The 26679-nt window shown below is 43.6% G+C and overlaps 1 protein-coding gene across 10 annotated transcripts in view; it reads right to left on the bottom strand.

Moving 5' to 3' along the window:
- Positions 1–24099, bottom strand: part of LDB2 (LIM domain binding 2) — a 451984-nt gene extending 427885 nt beyond the window's left edge. For 2 of the 10 annotated variants that reach the window (XM_040237572.1, XM_040237574.1), the window contains exon 1: positions 23724–24098. In XM_040237572.1, coding sequence (XP_040093506.1) covers positions 23724–23855 — 132 coding nt within the window. In that variant the 5' untranslated portion in view covers positions 23856–24098. Of the gene's footprint in view, positions 1–23723 lie in introns of all 10 variants that reach the window. The other 8 variants (XM_040237567.1, XM_040237566.1, XM_040237568.1 and 5 more) reach the window with 7 other exon arrangements.
- Positions 24100–26679: the final 2580 nt, after the last annotated feature.

Below are 26679 nucleotides of genomic sequence, written 5' to 3' on the forward strand. Positions count from 1 at the left end.
GCAGGTACATAAGGGTTGCATTGAGGCTTCATCTGGCCTCAATGAGGGAGGCCAGATGCACAGAAGCAGTGGGCTGGGGCTATGATCCACATCTTTGCTGCAATCCTGCCACCCTCCTAACGGGCCTTTCCACAACCAGTTCAAAGCCACAAAATCACCTTGCATGACTGTGCTTTAGAGGCACTGACCATTTGGGTAAATTGACTATGGAGACAGAAATTCTTAAGTACGCTTCCTGCAACAAATTCATAAACACTTAGTATTCGAGATCTATTTCTTTCTCTGAAACACCTATGGAGTTGATTGATAATTTATGCAAGGATGATGTTCTGCTACATTTAAATCTAGGGTGCATATCTCTGCCCTAACACCACCTCTAATTTTCCATACCTCATTTTCCTTGAAGGAGTCAAAATTAGGCAGATACAGGAGAGCTACACTAGCTAAATCCTGCAGTTGAAAAGATAAAGAGCTGCTAGGGTCACCTGAACGTCACCATATTGCACCTGCTCTGTATAGTATTTTTCTCTACTAATAGACGATTAAATGTAAATCCTAATGTACATTCTATTTTACATGCAATGTGAATTAGTTACTGTTGCTATGGAAACCTTCACTTTTGCATTTACGGATTTTAATTCTGTGACATTTGCTGACTTTAGTACAATGTAAAGTTTATAAATATAACATACAGGTTTGCAAAGGGTTTTTTCGAAGTATTCAATTTGCATAGATAATTCCATCACAAATCTCTAGCTACTTTAAGGGAAAAGGCATTAAACGGATGCCAACTAGCAGTAATCAGCAAACAACAGGCTATTTCCAGAAATAACTATTTGCATCGATCCTTGAAAATCTCCTTTCACTCACCAAATGCCCCATCCGTTGTATAAATCTTCTAACCACTGATTTTAATGATAATTTCCCAGTGTGGAATGAATAAAGTAATTCTGTTTATTGAAAACATTTTCAAATGTTACCTCATTTTACCTTTAACATTAACCTAAAGAGAGACAGGCCAGATATAGTTTAAAGAAATGACCTTGCTTTAGGGGACAGTTCCAATTCAGGGCAAACAGTTCTTTGACTTCCACCTGGACATTCAAGGGGTCGTTCCAACAAACATCCTATTTTCGTTCTCCTTCCTAGCCTTAACCATTTTTGCATCTTTGAAACCTAGTATAGTTCCCATATGTGGAATAAGTGCATACTCTGTAAATGACCCTAAATTTTTTTGATTCTTTGATTACTGCACTTAACAGGTATAGAAACTGAGATCCATAATCACTATGCAAAAAAGTCAAAAGTCATCTAGCAACTAATTTAAAAATTAAATACGTACATAAGAACTGACTGAACATTCATGATGGATACTCAATACTTTTGAGGTAGTCCCATACGCATGGGTGAAAATCCACCTCACTGCTATCGACTCACAGAGAAATAAATTATCTTGTGAGTTTACCCAGGGAACATCTGGATTCAGGCTGTGTTGTTGTTTAGTTGCTAAGTTGTGTCCAACTCTTTTGCAACCCCATAGACTGTAGCCCACCAGGCTCCTCTATCCATGGAATTCTCCAGGCAAGAATCCTGGAGTAGGTTGCCATTTCCTCCTCCAGGGTATTTTCCTGACCCAGGGATTGAACCCATGTCTCCTGCCTGGCAGGCAGATTCTTGACCACTGAGCCACAGGGAAGCCCTCTAGAAATATAAAAGAGAGCATATATCGGGAGCATTATACATGGTTTTGTGAAAGTCTGCACATTTAAGAAAAGGAACAAATTTAACTAATATTTATTGAGCTTTCGTGTTGAGTCAAACACAGCTTGGCAAACTTAGGGCAGTCAAGTTTCTACAGTTGTACCTGGCGAAGGGAAGAGGGGACGAAAGAAAACCGTGACACCATAATTAAGGCTGATGGGGAAGAGGGATACAGGCTGGCAAAATGGCAAATGGGCTTAAGAAAATCACAAGGGCTTTTCAAAGATAAGAGGCACTTGAGAGAAAACAAGGCCGCTAATAACCCAGAAGAAACAGGGAAATAATGAGACTCAGAAATGAGGACGAGAAGAAACTCTTAATCAATCCTTGCTAAAAAAAAAACAACAAAAACCACGAATGTTGAACAAACTGATAAGTGATGAAGATGCTATGAAATTAGATGCTCATCAAAAGTAGGCAAAGGGAAGGGGCTCGGGAAATGCACACCTCCAGGGGAGGCAGAGAAGGCTACAGAGGAATTCAACAAAACTGATGGACATGGCAGATGCTGTTACTGCTATTTCACGTGGATTCTGGAAAGCAGAGAGTGAACATCATTGAACTGCACACTGATTTGGGGCTTGAAGACACAGATGTGTGCTATTGGCAAGAATGAATAGAGATAATGTCTGGAAAGGGTCCCTACTCTTATTCCCGGGGCCTCAGAGTTAGGCTCAAGACCTCCCCTACCTAACGTCTTCCATCGGCAATGCATTGCCAACCATTGTCCCTCCACATTCATCTGACCCCTTTATGGGCTCCAAGGTGATCCAATTCATTATTATTATTTGCCTGAAAACCTGTAGTATCCTTCTCTAACTTGTCTTCTTGCAGCTGCTATTAAATCCCCCCAAATCATTCTGCATTCAGCAACCTGAGTGATGTTTTCAAAATACCATTAGAATGACTGTATCCTGTGGGCGTGGGACCCAAGCATGGAACACCGTGAGAACAGAATGGTGCCTCTTTTAAGGATGCAACTCTCAGGCTTCCCTGGTGGTCCAGTGGTAAAGAATCTGCCTGCCGAGGCAGGGGGCCTGGGTTCAGTCCCCGGTCCGGGAAGATCCCACATGCCTCGGGACAACTAGACCACGTGCCATGTCTACTGAAGTCCCCCACACACTCTCGGGCTCCACAGCAAGAAAAGCCACCACTGAGAGGCCTGAGCACCACAGTGAACAGCAACCCCCGCTCGCCGCAACTAGAGAAGATCCACGAGAGCGGCAACGAGACCCAGGGCCGCCCCAAACAACAAATAAACAAATCTAAAAATAAAAGCAGGCAACTCTCTGCACACCTGCAGAGACTTCCCTGAGCAGAGCGCAGCCAATCACATTCTATCCCTGCCCCAGACCAACACCTCAGGCCTCTGTTCCCTCCAACTGGAATGCTCTTTTTCTTCCTCAACACATCCACATCCTCGAATCCCTTATGAGACCAGTTCAGATCCAACCTTTTCCATGATACGTGCTCAAACTTTCTACTGTATTCATTATATCCTAATGGCAGTAGACCATTTTAGCACTACCTTTAAAATTCTAATTCTACAGTGATACGCATGCAGGCTCTGGATGATTTCAATACCTTTAGACCATGAAGCTTTTGTACCTTGTTTTATGTCACTGGGTATTTTTCGGTGTCTCCTGGTTTATAGTCTATGGGAACGTGAATGGAATAGAACCTGCTGTTGTGTGAAAACTGTGTTAATCTTAACTATATTGAATTGGTTCACAGTGATTTTCAGGTCTACTATATCCTTCTACTTTTTTGTATATCCCTTCTATGAATTTTTGTTTTTGATATTGAAACTCCAACTAAAAATCTTACTTTACTTAAAAAATAATTGTAGTATATAGAGGAACTATATGTAATCTTGCTCTGTATTTTCCAAGTCCCTTGTAAAGGTGTTATCATACATTCACAATTTTAAAAAGAAAAAAGAAAGAAAAAATAAAGCAATTACAAATTAAAAAACATTCTTTATGTGTTCAGTTGATGTATCATGAGTATCCATCAGATTTTAGGTCCTATGTTAGACACTAGGTGACTAAAATTTAAAAAAAAAAAATAGTCTTATTTGTACATCTGGGCGATTTCCATACTGCAGAAAAGGCAATTTGCCAGGGAAATAGGAGGAGGGTCTGAAATTCCAAACACTTTGCCAAGCCCTGAGGGGCACGTGTCTGCCAGGAAGACCAGAAAGTTTTCCTTTTGCACAGAGGCTTACCCAGTGAGAAGACCTTTTTAATAATTCATGTAAACATAACGTATAGGCCACTAGGCCTAGGAGGACAGGCCCTGTGCTCATCGGTGTGGAGCTCAGTTATTAATAAAAAGGGAAAGTGTTAGCTGCTCAGTCATATCCGACTCTTTGCGACCCCATGGATGTAGCCCATCAGGGTCCTCAGTCCATGTAACTCTCCAGGGAAGAATACTGGAGTGGATAGCCTTTCCCTTCTCCAGGAGATCTTCCCGACCCAGGGATTGAACCCAAGTCTCCCACATTGCAGGCAGATTCTTTACCGTCTGAGCCACCAGGGAAGCCCCCAGTTATTAACAGTTGTGTTTAAACTTCTGGGCCCGCTTCTTTTCTCATAGCCTTGATCCAGTCAAGAAAGGTCTCCGGCATCACTTCTGCACAGGGCCCTATGTTCCATGTTGCTGATACAATGATGAGCCATGCATGGTCCCTGATCTCAAGAAGGCCAGGACCATGTGAACTCACAGTAGATTCTCTTTGTACATACACTGGTTCCCACTGAAGACCCAAAGTCATCACCAATGAAAAGGTTTTAGTTGTGCCTCATCTTATGACCCAAGGCTTGCTTGAACTTGCCCGGGCCTCAGTTTTCCCACCTGTAAAGTGGGGCACCACCTGCAGAGTTAGAATTGAGAGTGAAAGTCATCAACAATGAAAAGGTTTTAGTTGTGCCTCATCTTATGACCTGAGGCTTGCTTGAACTTGCCGGGGCCTCAGTTTTCCCACCTGTAAAGTGGGGCACCACCTGCAGAGTTAGAATTGAGGGCAAAAGTCATCAACAACGAAAAGGTTTTAGTTGTGCCTCATCTTATGACCCAAAGAAGGCAATAGCACCCCACACCAGTACTCTTGCCTGGAAAATCCCATGGGCAGAGGAACCTGGTAGGTTGCAGTCCATGGGGTCTCAAAGAGTCAGACATGACTGAGTGACTTCACTTTCACTTTTTACTTTCATGCATTGGAGAAGGAAATGGCAATCCACTCCAGTGTTCTTGCCTGGAGAATCCCAGGGATGGGGGAGCCTGGTGGGCTGCCGTCTATGGGGTCACACAGAGTCGGACACGACTGAAGTGACTTAGCAGCAGCAGCAGCATCTTATGACCTGAGGCTTGCTTGAACTTGCTGGGGCCTCAGTTTTCCCACCTATAAAGTGGGGCACCACCTGCAGAGTTAGAATTGAGGGTGAAGATCATCTCTGGGCTTGGGTGCACCCAGGATCAAGCCATAGTGAGACTCTTGCCTGCTATGAAGCCCAGGGTTAATTACAAAGCCCCTCTCAGCCTCAGTTCCCTCATCTGGAAAATGGGGGTAATAACCCTACTGACTACACTGCTGTGCAGCTTAATTGAGGCAGTAAGGTTAAAGCACTTAGCTGGGAGGCTAACAGGCACAGACACTCAGCAAACACGCGTTGTGATCATCACTGTTCCTGATCTTGAGTTTTGGAGATACTGCTTTTTTCTCATCCAGCTCCCTGCCTTCAGTTTTAGGAATTCCTGGGATTTCTTTGGAAGGAATGATGCTAAAGCTGAAACTCCAGTACTTTGGCCACCTCATGCGAAGAGTTGACTCATTGGAAAAGACTCTGATGCTTGGAGGGGTTGGGGGCAGGAGGAAAAGGGGACGACAGCGGATGAGATGGCTGGATGGTATCACTGACTCGATGGATGTGAGTCTGAGTGAACTCTGGGAGTTGGTGATGGACAGGGAGGCCTGGCGTGCTGCGATTCATGGGGTCACAGAGAGTTGGAAACGACTGAGCAAATGAATTGAACTGAATCACTCGAGGCTTTGTGTGATCTGTTTTCTTCCTAAATGTCTCTTAATATTGTCTAGCTCATAGTGGGAGGAGGGTGATTTTTATTTAATTAAGATTCATTAAATGAGAAAAAAAATTACAAACATTAATACGATGACCTCCTTGGTAAGGATGAAATTTTCTACCCTATATACAATTTCTCATGGCCGAGGGCCCCCCACAAAGGATTATTTCTGCACATCCTGACTTCTAAGTAGTCTTAGAGGAGTCCCCTTTTCTTTCCTCCTCACCCAAGGTCTAGGTTGTAGCAGATTAAAGGTCCTGGTTGCAGCCATCACAGGGGCATGAATGCCGCACGACTGATCTCCCTGTCTGGGGGTGTTTAAGCACTTTAGTCAGCATCACTGACTCAATGGACTTGAGTCTGAGCAAACTCCAGGAGATGTTGAAGGACAGGGAAGCCTGGCGTGCTGCAGTCCATGGGGTCACAAAGAGACAGACACAACTGAGCGACTGAACAACAGCAAAGCAGCTTAGCTCTTCTACAGATCATCGGATACAGGGTGGCGTCTTACAGTTAGCAGTGCCCTAGATTAAAACATAAATATTAAGACCATAAGTGTTCTTATCACAAGAAGAAAAAAATTAAAAGGAAGCTTTTGGAGGGGATAGGTATGTTTATGGCAACCCACTCCAGTATTCTTGCCTAGAGAATTCCACGGATAGACCATGGGGGTTGCAAAGAGTTGAACACGACAGAGCAACTAACATAACAATAGCAAAAGATATGCTTATGGAATAGATTATAGTGCTGGTTTCACAAATACACACTTACCTCCAAACAACAATGAAGAGTATGAATATTTAGGTCACCACTGACGCTATAACATAAGCAACATGGCGTGTGAACGGCCGTGTGTGTCTCAGCACCTGAGTCTCTGCTAGGATAACCTCCTCCCCGCTGCTCTCAACAGACCAGGCTTGCCCCTCCTAAGTGGCTTCCCCACTAGGCTGTGTGCGTCCTGAAGGCAGAGCTTGCTGGTATACCTCTGCCACTGAGCCCATAATAACTCAATTGGTGATAGACGGTTGAATGAGCCAATGCAGTCCCATCCTACACACCCAGGGTGTCATGAATGTTCCTTTTAAAATGGTTTTAAAAGTGAAACAGCGTCCAACTCTTTACCACTCCATGGACTATCAGTCCATGGAATTCTCCAAGGCCAGAATATTGGAGTGGGTAGCTCTTTCCTTCTCCAGGAGATCTTCCCAACCCAGGGGAAGAACCCAGGTCTCCTGCATTGCAGGCAGTTTCTTTACCAGCTGAGCCACCAGGGAAGCCCAAATAGTTTTAAAATCAAAGCAAAACTAAAAGTAACAGCAGAGTCTTTCTTCTCTCTTTTTCCCCTGATCCTGTTTAAAAAAAAAAAAAAAGTCACAGGCACTATAGAATTAGGAATGGAATCCATTCCCCAGGCTTCTCTCCCCACCTCCTCCAATCTCCTGTTGTACCAGGAGTATCTGGTGGCCCTTCAAGGAGGCCTTGGGAGGCCTGATGATATTATATATGGCTGAGCTCCCTGGAAATACAGTGGAGCAAATTAAGGCGGAGTTTTCAGTGTCTGACTATAAATGTCTTGACATATTTTCCCTTCAGATGAACGCCTGGAAATATAATAAACTATACTTTAATGTTTATTTGTTTCAAGTACAGTATATTTTTCAACAGACAAATGTGAAGTTTTGAGTCTGGAAAAAAATAGGTTTAAATCACCCTCATAGCAAGCGATTTTTAAAATAGTACACACAAGTACTCATTTCAAAGCAGTTTAATGCACTTAGCCGACAGGCGTTAACAGTCTTTTCGGAATAACCTAACACCTCAAGCTTTATTTTCCAGTCTTGATTCAGATGAATTTTAACCTTTCTTAAAAAAAAAAAAAAAAAGGCACCAAAAATCTAACGGGTACTGAGAGCCCCAGTGAACTCGGTACTGCGGGGACATCCTGCATTTGCAATTTGAGGTTCTTTTATGATGACCGGAGAAAACAGTCCCTGGACCGTCTTTCATGCGCAGGTTTTAAGACGATGGTGTCCAGGGGGTGAGGAGGGCAGAGTGGAGCTCAGCTCCAGCCCGTGTGTGCAGAAAAGCAAGAAAAGTCTTTCGGTGACTCAGCAAGTTCCCCGCAGTGAGGGAGGTGGGGAGCAGAGGGTGGGAGGCTCAGTGGGAAGCGTCAGCAACACGCGATTCACCTCCTTTGTATGTTTCATGGGGGAGATTAAACACAGAAGCAAAGAGTCCACCTAATGGGAATCCGAGTAAGAACAGCGGGGGAAAAGGATGCCTTGCGGTTCATATCTCCTGGAATCCAAGACTGTCAGAAGAGGAAACAGGCTCCGGAAAGGGGAAGATTCATCTGAGGTCATAGGCTCAAGTTAGGGAGGAAAGACAACGTGAGAAGAGGCTAAAAAAGAAACATTCTGGAAACGAACAATCTTTGGTCCTCTGTGGCATGAAGTCGCAGGTAGGGAAGGGCAGGGCCACCACACCCCCTCCCAGGACCACCGGGTCCTGGCCTCCATCTCATCGAGGTTCCAAGATGTTCCTTTGATGTTGACCTCTGGCTCTGCCCATCCTCCACCAAGGAAGCTGAAGCTCAGAGACTCATATGACATGGCCTGGCAGGGGTGGCGGGGCTGGGGGGAGGGATTTCAACCTTCTGCACCTTCTGTCTCCCCAGGCAGCCTCTTCACTGGACTCCCTGCTGCCTCCCTCTGGGGTCCTGGTGCCAAGCTGGCTGCCAGGTAAGGTGTGTGTGTGGTGGTGGGGGGGTGCCTTTCCCAGGAGCCACAGCTCATCACTTCCGATTTTCCAATTCTGTCAAGGCAGGAGGAAAAGCCAAGGTTGGTGACCTTGAGGGCCCACCGGCTGCTGAAAGTTTAGTAGACCCACCACAGCCTCACTGGCGGGCAATCAAGTGTCCCCAGGCAAGTTACATAACCTTGGCTTACGGTAATTTTGCGTCTTAAAAAATGCCATGAGAATCTATCCTTTACTTCAGACACACTAAGCTAAAAATAGCTCAGCCGGCCAGTAAGTGCGTGTCATTTCTCCCCATCCACTGATCCACGCCCCTCAGCGGACAAACATGCTCCCAGACAGACCACCAGTCCGCCCTGCACGAAGTGGCCAGAGTGATCCTGCTGAAGGGTGCAGCACACGGTTTCAGCACCCAGGCCAAAAGGTACCTTTGATCAGTTCCCTGTGCCCAGTGGTAGAAGCCAGGGTTGGTGGAGTCCTTCCTACACAGTAGTGATGTGATGGACCAGCTGGTCTAAAAGCTTAAAGCTCTCCCATCCCGTGAAATTCCCTAAAACATAACCTAGCAGGGGAGGACTACTCTTGGGTCCTTTTCCAAATGAGGAAACCAAAGCACTGAGAAACTAAATGATCATGCCGGGGTCCTGCTCATATCACCATGCTGAAGTCCAATAGACAGTCTCCAAAGGATAGAGACCAGGGCCTCACTGGATATAACGAAGCTCCACAATCGGCCCTCACTTCCTCTCCAGATCTATTTCCTACCATAGTCCAACCCCACCCTACACATACATATGTACTCATACATACATCCTAGGGCTTCCCAGGTGGTACTAGTGGTGAAGAATCTGCCTGCCAGTGCAGGAGATAAAAGAGACATGGGTCTGATCCCTGGGTCAGGAAGATCCTCTGCAGAAGGAAATGGCAACCCACTCCAGTATTCTTGCCTGGAAAATTCCATGGACAGAGGAGCCTGGCATGCTGCAATCCACGGGGTCACAAAGAGTCAGACACGACCGAGAGACTGAACACAGCACTTATACCCTAGACCTTAAGCCCTGGTTGTGCTCACATCCGCACCCTTCCTCAAACAGACCATCGCCTTTGGAGACTTGCTTTCTATGCCTGTGCCTTTCTTTCAGCCGAAAGCAGCCTTCTCACCACTATTCTCAAATTAGCGAAATTCCCATTTATCCCTCCCAAGATCCTCCTGCCCTGCAAATCCCTACTGTGGCCTCACTCGGACCTTTCAAGCCACGCATGCTGCCCTCTCCACCTCCAGAGCAGTAATACCACATACGGTAGACTTCAACATCCAGCAAACAAATCAGCATCATCGTGGTGATAAACACCGAGAGACCGCAGGCACTATGAGCATCACTAAGAGTTAGCTCCCCCGAGTCTCATAAAAACCCTATGGCATAGACTGTATCACCATCCTGCCTTACCCGTGAGCACAGAGGGGTGAATTAACACCCTCCAGGTCACACAAACAGTAAGGAGGAAAACAAGGCTGCTGGACTCCAGAAGTGAATCATTCAGTGTTCATGCCGTGGTAGGGGACATAGTCTAGTGGCTGCTCTGTCCTAGAGCCTGTGCCTGTCAAGCTTATCTATAAAATGCAGGTGTGTTAGCTGCTCAGTCGTGTCTGACTCTCTGTGACCCCGTGGAGTGTAGCTCGCCAGGCTCCCCCGTCCATGGGATTCTCCAGGCATGAATACTGGAGTGGGTAGGCATTTCCTTCTCCAGGGGATCTTCCCAAACCAGGGATCAAACCCAGCTCTCCTGCATTGCCGGCAGATTCTCTATCATCTGAGCCCCGAACAGTGATAACTCAGGACCCAGTTACAAAATGGTGACCACTGTGAAATCTGCCTTTAAAAAATGACTGCTACTGGTCACCAAGTCTGTCAATTGCCAAGATGGATAAAACACGAACAAGGTCGGGATCTCTTTGATCCAGTGAGGGAAATAAGGTAACATTACATACATCTCATAACATTGCCCACTTTATGAAATATCACTTTTATCCTTGAATTGAACATTTGTCCTTCAAACAGTATCATAAATTAACTGGCTGTATGCCAAACTGCTGGTTCTAGATCAGCACTAGATTTTAACATGAATTCAACCTCCCTCTTCCCAGTAGGAATTTTGCAAAAATCTTTTGATTTACAGATATTGCACAAGGTTGTGCTGACTGCCTTTGGACTCAATACAAGAGAAAGAAAAACACGGAGAAAAGGATCTGCTCTCAAGCTAAGAGGGAAAGCTTTCTTAAAAGGAGACAGGGAGCCTTGGGTGCAAGCTTTCTAACTAGTATTAAATCATCATGGTAATCACCATAGTCATCATGGCTAACTTCCTTATATCAGAAGCCCTCCATCTTACTAGGGACAAGATTGATTATTAAGAACACTATTTCCCTGAGTTCAAATCAAGGTGCAAACAAGCCAGAAAAAATTTTAAAATATGTCTTCATGTTCAGTTTTAAAACAGAAACATTTGTGTAAATAATTCAGACAACTCAAAATCATATTTTAAGATTTAAGAACACAGTGAAACACTCATAATTTTAAGTAAAAGAGCTGGATTCAAAAGGGTGCTTGGTATGTCCCTAAACATATAAAGACTGATGCATATATGTGTCTGCACTAGACTGATATGCTAAATTGTTAACAGCAATTTTTGCGTGATAGAACTAAAGACAATTTTTATCTACCTCTTTGTACATTGTTATCCTTTACAGATATCCTGTTCCTCACACGCCAAGTTCTTAAAATCAGAAAAAGTAGATCTATATCTTAAAACATATTCAACTTCAAATAAATTGGCAAGGAAGACAGTCATTAATTTCAAAGCAATAAAGCTTAGTCATGTATCTTTCAACATCAATAGCATCATGCTTTTGGACACATTCGAAAACTGGAAAGGAAGAAAGGGATTTGAAAAGCAGAAGTGTTTATAGAGCTGAGGTGCAACTTAGTGATCAGTCGGAGTGTTTGATTCGGTCACTTCCTGAGTGGTACCTGGGTAGCCAGTGTCGTGCTTTAGAAAACTGAGACTACTTCTGAATCCTCAGCACATCATAGTTCAGGTAAGCACATCCTGGGTCTGGTTTCAGAAAACCCACAATCTCCACAATCAGACGTTGGTCTACATGATCACTTGGATCAAATTCCAGCCCTGAAATCCTGGGATTCAGCCAACTGAGAAGTCATAGTCTCCATCTACTGTTCTGTTTAAGAACCTTTCAAAGGCAGGTGATATGTACCAACTGCTTAGTTTTAATTTCAAGCAGAAGTTTCAGCCAACTGTAGGATAATCATGGCCAATGTTATAAGGCATAGAGGGTGTGTGTGTGTGTGTGTGTGTGTGTGTGCACTGCCAAATAGCCTTGTTTATTTGTCTAACTTTTGCTTATCTACACAGATTTTGAGTCTCAAGATCAAATGCTAATGAGTCCTAAGAAATGAGCCATATTTGGAAGTAAAATTTAACAAGCACTACTCTTTTAGAAAAAATAACATATAGGGACTTCCCTAAAGAGAGGTTCAGTGGTTAAGAATCCACTTTTCTGTTGCAGTTAGATCCCTGGTGAGGGAACAGAGATCATCCCACATGCTGTGTGGTACAGCCAAAAATAAAACAAAAATAAATAAAATAAAAATTTGCCCTTCCCCGCAATAAAGGTCAATAGATAACCGACAGAAATTGGAATAAAAAATTGAAGATCTAGAAAAAATATAAAATAAATATAAATTCAAATTAAATTTTAGTTCATATATATATAATTAGAATACAAAACAATGTAATGTTTAAGCTGGGCTTCCCTGGTGGCTCAGATGGTAAAGAATCTGCCTGCAATGCAGGGAGACCTGGGTTTGATCCCTGGGTCAGGAAGATCCCTTGGAGAAGGGAATGGCTACCCACTCCAGTATTCTTGCCTGGAGATTCCCGTGGATAGAGGAGCCTGGCGGGTGACAGTCCATGGGGTGGCAAAGGGCTGGACACAACTGAGCCAGTTCCACTCACTAATGTTCGAGCTATGCAAGCTATTTCTCTCGAAAGTTAATTACAAATGATTATTAATGTGGAATTTTACATAAAAATCACAGGCGGCCTAGTCAGTGAAATGAAGTGTAGGAAGGTATGCATGCGTACACTAAGGAATTCAGGAGGAAAAGTCAGGGAGATTGGACCCTGAAATTGATGAGACAAATCGGCCCATGACCACGTGCGGTCTCACACACCAGGAAAGTGGAGGCGGGCAGCTTTACTTCCCATCACCATGACCCCTCTGGCCAGAAAGATACCCGCACGTGGTATCTTTTAGATACTGTTTAGAGCAACACCATTTCCACCCGTGTACATTCTTCAGTACAGATCTTTACATTCTATGCATGCTACTATTTTCACACCAAAAGGGAAAAAACAAAAAAGTTGTGTATGTTTCCTAACCAGGAGTTTCATACGTACACAAACACAATCTGATTGGGTTCAGGATGTCTCTCTCTCGTTCTGGTCTCTCTCTTTGACTCTGTCATATACATGTGCCCACATTGCACGCAAACACATCCAAACACATCACACAGGTCCTAGTTGGGCTCAGTGGTAAAGAATCTGCCTGCCAAGCAGGAAACACAAGTGACACAGGTTCAATCCCTGGGTCAGCTTCCTGGAGGAGGAAACGGCAACCGACTCCAGGATTCTTGCCTAGAAAATCCCATGGACAGAGGGGCCTGGAGGGCTACGGTCCATTGGGTCACAAAGAGTTGGACATGACTGAACACACACACAACATACACTAATATGTTCCCATATTTTCTGTTATGCTAAACACCTGAAAAAAAGCTAGTTCGTGGCCCTGAAAGCACTTTCTCAAGTCACAAAGTGCTCCAGGAAATGTAAGATGTTATCACAATTCACATCCTAATTCATGGCTGTGAGCCCTCCGGTAGATCCAAGGAGAGGAAATGGTAGAAAGAGCAAATGAGAAAAGTATAAATGTTTTTCATCAGAAGTCGGGAGATTCCCAACAGATTCATACCACCCAGAGGGCAAAGTTCTCAGTTCAACACTGCCTGCCTTCACAGAAGAAATTCTTTTCAGGCTCCTTTTTTTTATCCCTGGCAGATATAGCAGAACATTCTGTGACTTTTCACCCAGCTATTAGGTTCGCAGATTCTTTTCCAACTGGAGCTACAGATAATTGTTGGGAAGATTGAAGGTAAAATCCAGTGTCAGTGTAGAAAGTTCTTGATGTCATTTCCAGCCACTCAGTCATGTCCAACTTTTTGGGACCCCATGGACTGCAGCCCGCCAGGCTTCCCTGTCCTTCACCATCTCCCAGAGCTTGCTCAAATTCATGTCCAGTGAGTCAGTGATGCCATCCAACCATCTCGTCCTCTGTCGTCCCCTTCTCCTGCCTTCAGTCCTTCCCAGCATCAGGGTCTTTTCCAATGAGTCGGTCTTGGCATCAGGTGGCCAAAGTATTGGAGCTTCAGCATTCGTCTAGCCAATGACCATGCAGGGTTGATTTCCTTTAGGATTGACTGGTTTGATCTCTTTGCTGTCCAAGGGATTCTCAAGAGTCTTCTCCAGCACCACAGTTCAAAAGCACAACATAATTTCCTTTATTCAACAGATGAATTTTGCATATCAACTATGTGCAATGAGGCATTGGGCAGACAATTATAAAGGAGATGGCTGAGCCTTTTGTCCTCACATGGTACACATTTTATTGAGGATAAGCAGACACTTAAATAAACTACAAGCAAGAAAATACCAGCTTGCTATTATTCCTTCATAAAAAGTGATCAGGGCATGGGATAGAAAGTGAGTGAGGTTGTATGTCTGGTGAGAGGCAATTTTAACTGAGGTGATTAAGGGAGTCTCTCTGTGACACGGGCTGACCTGAAAAGGCCCTACTAAGTGCTAGGAATCTCTTTCATGGTCATTATTTTCTTTGGGACATTGAATCAATTACCTGCAAATCAGGCCAACACCATGCCAAATTCCAATTCATTTAGATTTCCCAATACTCACACATTCAAAAAACTAGATCATGTCATTTGGTCCCATCACTTCATGGCAAATAGATGGGAAAAAATGGACAGACTTTATTTTCTTGGGCTCCAAAATCACTGCAGATGGTTGACTGCAGCCATGAAGTTAAAAGATGCTTGCTCCTTAGGAAAAAAGCTATGACAAATCTAGACAGCGTATTAAAAAGCAGAGACATCACTTTGCTTACAAAGGTCCATATTGTCAAAGGTATGGTTTTTCCAGTAGTCATGTATGGATGTGAGAGTTGGACCATAAAGAAGGCTGAGTGCCTAAGAATTGATGCTTTTGAATTGTGGTGCTAGAGAAGACTCCTGAGAGTCCCTTGGACAGCAAAGAGATCCAACCAGTCAATCCTAAAGGAAATCAACCCTGCATATTCATTGGAAGGACTGATGCTGAAGCTGAAGCTCCAGTACTTTGGCCACCTGATGCGAAGAGTTGACTCATTGGAAAGACTTTGATGCTGGGAAAGAGTGAAGGCAGGAGGAGAAGGGGCAGCAGAGGATGAGATGGTTGGGTGGCATCACCAACTGGATGGACATGAGTTTGAGGAAGCTCCAGGAGTTGGTGATGGACCAGGAAGCCTGGCATGCTGCCGTCCATGGGGTCACAAAGAGTCAGACACAACTGAGTGACTCAACAACAACAACAACAACAACAACACTTATCAGTGTTTCAAAAAGGAATCTGTATGTACATTCTCCTGCTAAGGGGGAGGGTGTTGAGGTACAGACAAGCTTGGCATGTTAATGGATCCAACTAAGTCTCTTTTGGCTGGAATTTGCTGAACATCCATCAGGAAGCAGAAGATCAACAGAGTCTTCAAGCAAGAGAATGGATTTTAGAGCTTATTCCAGTGGGAGGGGAGCTGGAGAGTGATGTGCTCTGATTTCTGCTTCAAAAATATCACCTTGGCTGCTTATGGGAAAACAGATTATGTATTAGGAAGAGGGAGCAGAGAGGATAGGAGATCATTCAAATTCAGAAGAGAGCATGGGGACCTGTGGTGTCCCCAGAACAGGGGTGGTTCCCCTTCTTCACAGGAATCTACAACTGTGGATGAGATGGTTGGATGGTACCAGTGATTCAATGGACATGAGCTTGAACAGACTCTGAGAGATAGTGAAGGACTGGGAAGCCTGGTGTGCTGCAGTCCATGGGGTGGCAAAGAGTCGGACACGACTGAGTGGCTGAAGAACAACCACATCGTTAATGCTCAGCGTTGTTTTTAATTGGAGTCAATCCTAAAGGAAACGAACCCAGAATCTTCACTGGAAAGACTGATGCTGACTCTGAAGCTCCAATACCGTGACCACCTCCTGTGAAGAGCTCACTCATTGGAAGAGACCCTGATGCTGGGCAAGATTGAAGGCAGGAGGAGAAGGGGACGACAGAGGATGAGATGGTTGGATGGCATCACTGACTCAATGGACAGGAGTTTGAGTGAACTCCGGGAGATGGTGAAGGACAGGGAGGCCTGGTGTGCTGCAGTCCATGGGGTCACAAAGAATCAGACACGACAGAGAGACTAAACAATAAGGACAAAAACTGTCAGTGAAGCGAGGGCAAGGGGTGGCTGTCAGGGTTCCCTCAAGGGGTAGGAAGCCTTCACCAGCAGACTTAGGGTAGTCAAAAGATCCAGACCCTGGAGACACCCATGCACAGACTTGGTCTTCACCTCTCTGAGCCTCAGCTTCCTTATTCGTTAAAGGAGAACCAGAACACGGGCATCTGGGGCTGGTGAGTGCATCACAGGAAGAGATCCCTCTTATCTCTAGTCACGGGCAGGCATCTACTGCAAAGACAGTAGCCTCGCAGAGAGCTAAAGGAGGCTGCAGGGTTAGGAAAGAAGCCTTGTGTTCCACGAGGAACTCTGATGTGGACAGGCTGTCTCTTAGCATCAAACTAGGACAACGAGAAACCAATACAAGTTGGAAGGGCTCTTCTCTCTTTGCCTTTCTTTTTCCTGCGATTCTTAATTGATTACCTGCAAAGGAAGCCAACATCATGCCAGATTCTAATTTACTCTCCTAATCTGGTATCCCACCAAAGTTGGGTTAGTTTTTCTACTCATCCCACTGATGTTTAAAATAATTAAACCACTGTCTCCCACAGAGCAGACCTGAGACAGGTCAAGCGCTGAATGGAAACCTAAATATTTTAAGTTGAAAAAAAATTAAACTCTTAGATCACTAAACATAGTATCTCGCAACAATTCCAGTGACTCTTCAGATAAGGTCACTTCAATGAATACTGAAACTATCCATTCTTCAGTAGATAGATGTGATTGCAGTCTCTTTTTTGATAACTGGGGTATATGCTCCAGCTCTGATTCCATCCTTTGGAATTTCACAAGGGCCCTTTTGAAATGAGTCAGATATTTGAGAGGCAAATAGTCCAACCAGGTTAGGCAGATGGGGTCAACTTTCCAGCCACTGCCAAAGTCAATCTATCCAAGGAAAAATTGTATTCAACCAATACATTTCCACAGGCAAAACTAGAATCCTCACTAGAATTTCTTATTTCAGAGAAGTGCTGCGGTTAAGAGGATAACTTCTAAAACTAAACTACCATCCGTGCGACCTTAGATAATTTATGTAACCCTTAGTTTTTCCTCATCAGTAAGGCTGCAGAGGTTAGAAGTTCCAATTTCAGGTGGTAATTATAACGGCGACGTGACTTGACCTATAGAACGTACTGAGGACCTTGGCCCTCAGATAGGGAACCCTCCATAGATATTAGTTACTATCATCATGACTACTTTTCAGAAAGCTGTGCATCTTTCAATAGTCAAAGGCACAGTGTCTTAACCCAACAGTGCAGTTCAGGCGCTCAGTCCGACTCTTTGCCACCCCATGGACTGCAGCACGCCAGGCTTCCCTGTCCATCACCAACTCCTGGAGCTTGCTCAAACTCATGTCCATCGCATCGGTGATGCCATCCAATCATCTCACAGGGGGCTTCACTGTAAGAGTTGGTTTTGTATTCTGCCCTTGGTTACCAAATGGTAAGCTTCTAAACACAGAAAATGCCTTAATAGTCTTTGCATTTCCAGACATCAATACTGTCATTTCCTGAAGTAGGAAAATTCTTGAAGGAATGGCTGAAGTTTGTCTCAGGTATTAATAGTTGCCTGTGTTCAGATGCACGTGGCCGGAATTTAAATGTAAAAAGAAAACCTAAGCTCAGATTGATAAGACAAAAGGAAAGAAAAAGAAAGGAAGGAAGAGAGGGAGGGAGGGAGGAAAGAGAAGAAAGAAAGAGGAAGGAAGAAGAAAAAGGAAAGAGGAAAATAGATTGTTTAGGAAATCACTAAGATATATGTAATACCTACCTTAGCTGAAAATGTTTTTAAAGCCTCGTTTTCTGCTACCTTCAAAAAGATTTTTTTTCCAGATCAATTATATTCCATGACCCACCAACTGAATCCAAATAACTAAGTTTATGAATCTTGTTCTGGAGAATATCTGGCATTGTTTGTTTTATGTTGCGTTTGCTTGCTCGGAAAGGGGGTATTCCGTGTTCCACATGAAAATGAGTTAATGTGGACAAACGTAATAAAAGGAGATTTATAGCCCTATCTCCATACAATTTAAATTAATTTCTTTCTGAAACTCAAACAAAAAGCTAAATGCTTAAAGGATAATACTGTTTAAATCCTATATCATAATTTACACACCAAAAGGGGGGAGATTTAAGTACGCATTGATTTTAGGCTGATAAGAATCTGTGTTGAATGGTGTTCAGAGATTTTTTTTTTTCTTCTTGGCCTCCTACGAATAGTTAGTTTGCAGCAATTTTTAATTAAAAACAGTTCCCATAGTAAGAAAATGGAAAAAAAAAAAAAAGACTTCAGGAAAATAAAACCGGTACAAGAGTCCTGCAATTTGTTTTCTGAGGCCTTGTAGAGATCTTGAAAAATAAGAGAGGTTGGGAGTTCTCATTTTAAAAAAAAAAAAAAACAAACTCAGTTTTGGTTTCATTTAACATTTTCAAAATAGCTTTCCTTACCACTACTAACCCACCCTCCGCCCCCCACTCCTCACCACCCCCCTTCGAAAAACTTGGAAAGTTCTGTGGTTAACACTGAAAATCATTCATATGCCTCAGAGTAACAGCACCATTTTTCTTTCTAAATTTCTAAGAGGAAAAAAAGAAAAAAATCCAAGTTTATCACAAAGCAGTTTTCATTTTTTTTTCCCCACCTAGCCAAAATACCTAATCTCATTTTAACTAGGCTCCATCTGAACATCAATGATACTCAGCTAGCCCATGAATAAACATGATGTTCCAAGGGCAACCCTGTGACTAAAGTATATAAAAATGCAGCCGAAAGAAAAGCCTGGGAGCCCTCCACCCCCTTCCACCCCCTCCCTGGGGAGTTGGAGAGTTGAGCTGAGGCGGGGCTAAAGCAGCAGATTTAAATTTCAAGGTCTTCAAATATTTTCGACGTTCATATTAAATCCTGTAAAACTAAACACCACCGTAATTCTAAGAAAACCCTTGTGTGCGCGGTGGCTTCCCATTGTAATCACCGTCTTCTCTTTGGGAGTGCAACGTGTAATACTGATAAAAGGGGAAAAGCCCTCAAAACAAAAGAAACACATCATGGTACCCACACTTTCCTGATGGTTGTAGCATTTATCAAAATCAACAGACTGCCAACATGAAAAAAAACTATATACTTACAAAGCTCTTCATTGGAACAGACACATTTTTGGTCTCTGAATGAGGAAATAAGGTATAGAAAAGTTACCTACAGTAACCAAAATTTTTATAACTTGATTAAAGTTCCTTAAATTCTATAAAAATCCGACATTACTGAAATCCTTTCACTAAAAATGAAGGTCACTATGATGATCTTATATTTTACCTGTACATACTTTTTTATCTTGTAGCACAGACCTCAGGAAATGAAAATAACACTGCTTCTTCTATTATTATTGAAGCTTGTTACAGAATAAATTCTGAAATCTTTAGGACATAGTTTTATGTCCTATGTCCTATCTGATTATACTCTGTGCGCAGCGTTAAACAAAAAATTATGCAGGTCTGTTCTTCCAGAAACACATTTGAGACAGCAAGATCATTCAAATAGTAACTGAATTTGCGAAGACCTCAGGTCAATTCATGGTAACATACACAATGGAAAACAGCGTAGCCCTCTTCCCACTGGCTAGGATACAGATCAACACTGAGGAAAAACTCCAAGAGTTTCTCTTATTTCCAACTAAGAAGAGGGGGGAAACATCCATGCATTTCTTTATGAAATTCCACTGAGATTCTGGTGTTGCAAAGAAATTTTTATTTCCCAGAATAGCCGGCAGCATTGAAAACATATTTATGTTGTGTTCGTTTGCTTTGTAAAGCATTCATATTCCTTTAAAAAGAAATGAGGTCCCATAATTTCTTAGACACTTGCTTTCCTTGGCCACAGAGATTACAGATCTAAATTGCCTCATGATGAAATAAATGTGGAGAGGTGGAGATGAGCAGTTTTAGGCCACTGGGAAGTTGGTCCCTAAAGCAGCTTCAGGAGGTACCAGTACCCCCAAAGGCATCAGAATTGTACTTCTCAGGAATGATGCCAGTTTCAGTGACACTGGGCTTCCCCAGTGGCTCAGGTCAAGAATCAATGACATAGCTAAACTCTCTCTCCTCTGTCATTTACTGATGCGTGATGGCGTGTTCACAGACGTTTCTTGTGCACCTACTTTGTCCCAGCAACCGCTTGCTTCCAGCGCTGGCCTTAAACAAGACTGCCAGGGTCTGTCTCTGCAATATTTTCTCCACTATGACCCTGTTTTCACATTACCATTTGCAATTCTGAACTAAATACCGTGAGCCAAGAAATAATGTCTTTGCTCATTACTCTGGTTCACGACACTTTGTTCATACTGAAGGAAACCAAACCCTGGACTTTGAAAGAATCTGGATTTTCAAATTAAAGGGGCCTTGCAGGGGATTTGCTGATAAGGAAACAAGATCCATGCCAACAAGTTAGTAAGTGAAGAAACAAGTTTGAAACAGGATTAACTCCCAATCCTGGGTTCTTTAAGACTACCCAGCTCCTGAAGGGCTCTGACTGGATTTAATTGGAAGAAATGCATCAATCCCAGAAGAGAATGTTCTGGGGGGCAGAAAAAGCAGGAAGGTAGGTGGGTGCCATGCTTCTTCTTCACGACTTTCTTTTCTTTCCATAAAGAAGGATGTTTCCAGGAAATTTCTGCAAACTCGGTTACAATTTTTTTCATCGCAAATGGGATGTGCTACAATTTCTTTCTAGGCAAGTGTACATTCAAAAAGGAATGGAGAGTCGAGCGTGTTACGTAGGGTTGTGTGTGTGAGTGCAAGTGCGTGTGTACACGTGTAAGGAGTCGATGAAATAACACCAAGTAATGTAGAAGCAGGAACCAGAAGAGAGAAAGAAAGAGGGGTCAGCCTCTCTTGCCCAAAATGGATGGATGCACAGGTTACATTCTAAAAGTGATCCAGCAACCATCTATTTGATTTCTGCGTGTGATTATAAACTGATAACTCTTGCTGGATATTACTGTACTTTATTCCAGCCCATCTCTCTCTAGGGTTCAGAATAACTTCATCATAAATAATCATCCTTGGTAAAGGCACAATGCAACTTTTTCAAGAAAAGTTATTCTTTTCTAAACCCTTTTTTTCATTATAAACTTTGATCAGTCTAATACTGAATGTTAAGATTTCTGTATCTTAGGAGTACTTATTTGGTTCTCTCCTTTTTTTTTCATTATGAAATGAAAGCAAACTTATGGCCTCGGGTTCATGACATCCTTTACTGCTTGGCAAAGCAAAACGGAAGCGTCAGAGTAATTATTTGGATAATTACTTTAAAAATCTAACTAAGGGAAGAAATGTTTAAGGCAGGCTCTAGAACATTCAGTTCTACAAACAGTTTTCCGTGCTTTTTTGTCAGCCAGAGAGATTTTAAAACATCTTTTTAAGATCTGTCATAGCAAGATTTCTTTTCTAGTTTCTCGAGCTATGAAGCAGCTTTTCTACTTAAAAGTAATACCCCAGGATCCGAAAGTTAAGAATTCCTGACTTTAGCTCTCACAAAAGATAATGTGCCGTTTTTAAGAGACATGCCATGAATGAGGGGCTTTCAAAGGTTTCCTCTCAAATGTGAAACAAATGTAGGCACCTTATTGCATCCTCCAGAGTTTTATGAGGACCAGCGTAGAGAAGTCTTCCAGATGAGTATGCTAGCTCAGAACTGGCCAGGTGATAATTAAGGGACACAGGAGAACACAGACGTCTGAGAAATCTGCCTGCTCCCCTAACAGAGAAGGTTGTTGGGAAGAAAACCTCCTCCTATAACTCCACAAAAACTTTCTAAGATATAAGATGGACACGGGTTGTTTTTAAATCCTGGTGCTCTTCAACAATCGATCCATCAAGGCCCCTGGTCTCTTTTTTAAAAAAAAATTAATCATATTTCAAGATATTTTTTTACCCCAAATCTGTGTTGCAATTATGTGTGCCTGAACTAGAAGACATTCTCTATCCTCCTAATTTAGAAAGCAGGCTGTGACAACCAACAGTTTGGGTAAGAGTTGAAGATTCCAATACACAGTTGCAAAGATCGGAATGAACATTGAAATATACAAACTATAACATATATACTAAACAACACACATATATCATTTATATCCAAAGGCTCACCACCCTTTGCACAAGAGTTTACACTTGTGTCAAAGCTACTGGCTCTTGGGGAGAGCAATAGTATCAAGTATATGTAAGATCTATGATGTATTAACACATAAAGAAAACAGCAGTGATAAAGACAGCTAAGCTACTTTTTTTTTTTTTAAATCAGTCCTAGTCCAGCAGTTAGCCAGTCAGAAAGCAGGTCACATCTTGTTAGCTACATTAAAAACATTAAACATCAGGAGTTCTCTATGGGTCTATTGACAATTCAAGGAAGTGTATTTTATTTTCTCATACAGCCTTAACTGACTCCCTCTTTGGAACTGAGAGTCAGTCTTCTACCTAAAATTCTACCAATGCTAGTCCCCCAAAGCTCTTTGCCAGCGACCCTCCAGGTATCCATACTCTGCAGAAAGGACAAAATTCCCAGAGATTTCTACTTTCTAAAGTGACTCTGTGACAAACTCCTTCTCAGAACACTTCAACACAAAGCCCCAACTTAAAGGCAAAGGGGCAGCCCAGCTGTAGGACCTGTCAGCTCAGCCAGCAAGGAGGAAAAGTCAGCGGGCGTTAAATATTTAAATCGCAGGAGGCAGTCTGGAGTTTTTGCATTTACAAAGTTCTCAAAGTCCTGTCTCCCCTGGCTCCCAGAGTTGCTAGTAAGGAGGTGAGGCTCCTCTCTCAGGCACCAGATCACAAAATTTGCCAAAAACTCAAGCTGATTTGATTTCTGAGCCAGCTCTGGTGGAAGGGAGAGCCCAGGAGATACCCCTACCCTCCCTGGGAGAGAGTCAAGAACCCCTTACCCCCAGCAAGCGGTTTCTGAATTTAACAGGGAAACAGACAATCACGTCCCTCCAGGGCCAGTTCTGAAAAGTACCACGGGTGGCTCTACTGCCCTTTTCACCTCAATCCTGGTGACTTTGAAAAGCAAACACAGGTCAAAGCAGACTTCCTCTGGGATTTGCTATTTTTTTAAAAAAAATATTTTGCTGGATGCCAATGAACATGGAATCTCTTAGAAGTCTATCTCAAGAAACACTAAGAGGGGACCGACCCGGAGCCTGCAAGACGCCAGAGTTCTGGGAAAGCAGCATTTCTGGAGACCCGACAGGCGAATCAAGTGCTGGGTTGTCTATCTCAAGATTCCAGCAGAAACTGTCCCCACCTTCCAAGAGTTGATGTGCAAGAAACCCTGCGTTCAAACTCGTGGCTTCATCCTGGCGCTCATTTCCACGTACGCGGTAGGATCTAGCGGGACACTTCCCGCAGGATGCAGCCAGCCACGCAGGGAAAGCTCGGGCACAGTTTGGGGAAAGAAAAAAAAAAAAAAAAAGACAGCAACACACACCCAAGGTTGAAGTCCTTACCTCTGTGCGGGACTGCAGTCTCTTGTTCATCTCATAGATTCGGTACTCTGGTTGTACCATATAGGGTGTGTGTCTCCTATAGAACGGTCCGAAAGGAGAAGAATAGAAGGGGTCATGTGGTGTGCTGGACATCTTGCCTGCTTGTCGAAAATCAAGCCAAACAGAGTATCAGTAACGTCCATGCAGAGCACATGGGCTGTGTTCTTCCCACTACAAAGTAGCCGCACGCACACGCTCGCACACACGCGCGCGCGCGCATACACACGCACGCACACACACACACACTCACACACAGAGGCAGGCAGGCAGGCTGAACACAGTGGCTGGGAACTGCCGTGGGAGCCTCTATAGAGAGACCAGAGAGCCGAGCCGGCGGCAGGGAGGAGGGAGGTGGGAGGAGGGAGGGGAGGGAGAGCCGGAGAGCTGGAGCTTCAGAGAGGGAGGGAGGCTGGGAGAGAGGAAGGGAGGGAGGGAGAGGGGAGTTGGATGGCTTTAGGCATCACTGCTTGTTTTTAAAGAAGCAGTTTGTGGAGAGGTCATTTCCTGTCCGCACCATAGACTAGTTCAAAAAATATCCTTCTCCTCACAGTCTGGCAGAGGTCTAAGGTTTGGTGGGATTTTATTTTATTTTTTCCTTTCCCCTCCAGCCAGGACCCTTCACCACCTGATGGCTGGGCTTGTTAGCATATAGGTGGTTTAACAGCTCCCAGCTGAGCCACTCAGCCTCCGACCACCACAACCATTGTCAAGGATCAGAGAGGTGATGGCTATAAAACACAGATCAGGGGGTGTCCGGGTCCCCCAGAGCTGAGCTGGCTGTGCACTCCCAGGCAGGTTTCCCTCTGCACTAAGCTCCCTCTGTAGTTTTGGTTTTCCTTGCTGTTAGAGAGCTTGGCGGAGTCTTTGCATTTCAACCCCTCCCTTGGAGCCCCCTACTCGCCTGTCTGTGTCACCCTTCTTCCCAGCCCACTCCCTCTCCGGGGGCCTAGATTCAGGTCACTGAAACATTTTGAGGTTCAAAATAATGATTATTTGGAATGTGGAATGCCCAAGAAACACCCATGGTGCAATGGTCTTCTTTCCCTAGGAGACAGAATAAAGGAAACAAAATCTCCCAAAGCAGACCTCCAAGTAAGATGGGAAAAGCAAGACAGAAAACTCCTGCAAAAAATGTCCATGGAAAATTCAGTTGAGTAGGAAATTGCGAATAATTGAATGGTTTATCCCCAAATAACATGTCCAACTCTGATGGAGACAAGGCCTTTATTTTCTGAGATGGGTTATGTCCGTGAATCTTTTCTCAATCATGGTATATGATAACTGGAAGAAAGCCTGCACCACCCACGGGAGGGGAGATGATGTCTATAGTGATGAAATAATCTATATGACAATCAAATTCTGCTGGAACCAATGATAACCAGACGTCTACCCCTTAAACAAAGCCCAGATATAAAAGCACAGAAAGTGTGAATGTTTTGAGCCAGTATCTAGCTAGGTCAGTGGTATTAAAGAAAGAAAGCAGAGACCTCCAAAAAGCTTGATGCATGTAAGACTTGAATGTAAATGCATGCAAATGAGACATTTCTTCTTTTTAATAAGCAGGTTAATTAACTTTCTGCCCCAACCATGGCTTGGGGTATCTTCAAGTCACTAGCCAACAGGGGATAGGTATTGCTAATTGCACAATTTACACTCTTAAGAACACTCAGGCATCAAAATGCCTCCAAACTGCGGTCTTGATTTGTCCTTCTCCATAACTGCATGAAATATTTGCAGAGTCCACCTCAAAGTTACAGTGCAACCCAATACAGTAACTGTCTCTTGCCAGGGTGAGATTAGGGAAGGCCTTACATACAGTAAGGCTGCTTGGAAGGCTTCCTTCCAGAGGACCCCAGGGCAGGCCAGCATGCTGGGTTTCAGGTTTCATTACAAATCCGAAAGCTGGACCAAATTTGCTGCAAGGTTTGTCAAAACACACAACCTTCTAAAGACAGGATTTCAAACAAATTTGGCTTGATTTATGTTTTGGAATGATGGCCACTGCAAAACCTAACCGTTGCCTGTGTTTAAATTCCCCAACTCAAAGCGGCCCACAAGTTCAGTGCCGCACAAGTGTGTGTTTACGTGGCTGTCTCGGTTGGAGAATTAAAGTAACACCGAGCAGGCCGGTGCAGTCCCATACTGATCAAAACGGGGAAAAGCTCAACAATCCATTTAGGGAATCCCTTTCTTAATAAGGTGGAGTTTTGCTCTCATTATTTCTTATAGACGGTTCCAAACGGTTATTGGAAATATATCTTCCTGTTAATACCTAAAGATTCCAAGTTCAGAAATATCTGATACTGTTCACACATCCACAATTCTCTTCTGACTTGGGGTTCATCCTTATTACAAGCTGAAGGTTGATTATAGAAAAGGAAGTAAGCTTGCCCACGTTTTCCCCTTCAGTGTTTTCTCCACTGTCGGTGGGGTAATGCCCAAGCTCGTTAAAACTTTCTCTCTCTCTCTGCCTCTCCATCTCTTTCTGTCTATCTCTGTCTCTCTGTGTCTCTGTCTCTCTTTGTCTCTGTCAAACACACACACACATGCACACACACACAATTTGTTTGTTCATTTGCTATACTCAATCTACCTGTAGTTACAATCTCATTTCATGCTGGCAAGCATTGGCCCTTTAGTCCCTTGCTTCCTGAAAACTCCTACTCCAATTAAAGTGGCCCCCGCTCTGTGAACTTTTTTTTTTTCATTGCCCATTCACTGATGCGTTCATTCCACACATACTTCATTGGCATTGGCACAACTGGAACACTGGCCAGAGATCATCTCAACCCTGGTTCTACCGCTTACCTGTCTTGTGAACTTGACCAAGTACCTTGATCTCTGTATGCCTTGGGAACCTTATTCTTAAATTGAGAAAAATAATAGTAGCAATCCATAAGACTGTAATGGATTAGAT

The sequence above is a fragment of the Oryx dammah genome, unplaced genomic scaffold (assembly GCF_014754425.2).
Source record: "Oryx dammah isolate SB20612 unplaced genomic scaffold, SCBI_Odam_1.1 HiC_scaffold_3, whole genome shotgun sequence".
Classification (NCBI taxonomy): domain Eukaryota; kingdom Metazoa; phylum Chordata; class Mammalia; order Artiodactyla; family Bovidae; genus Oryx; species Oryx dammah.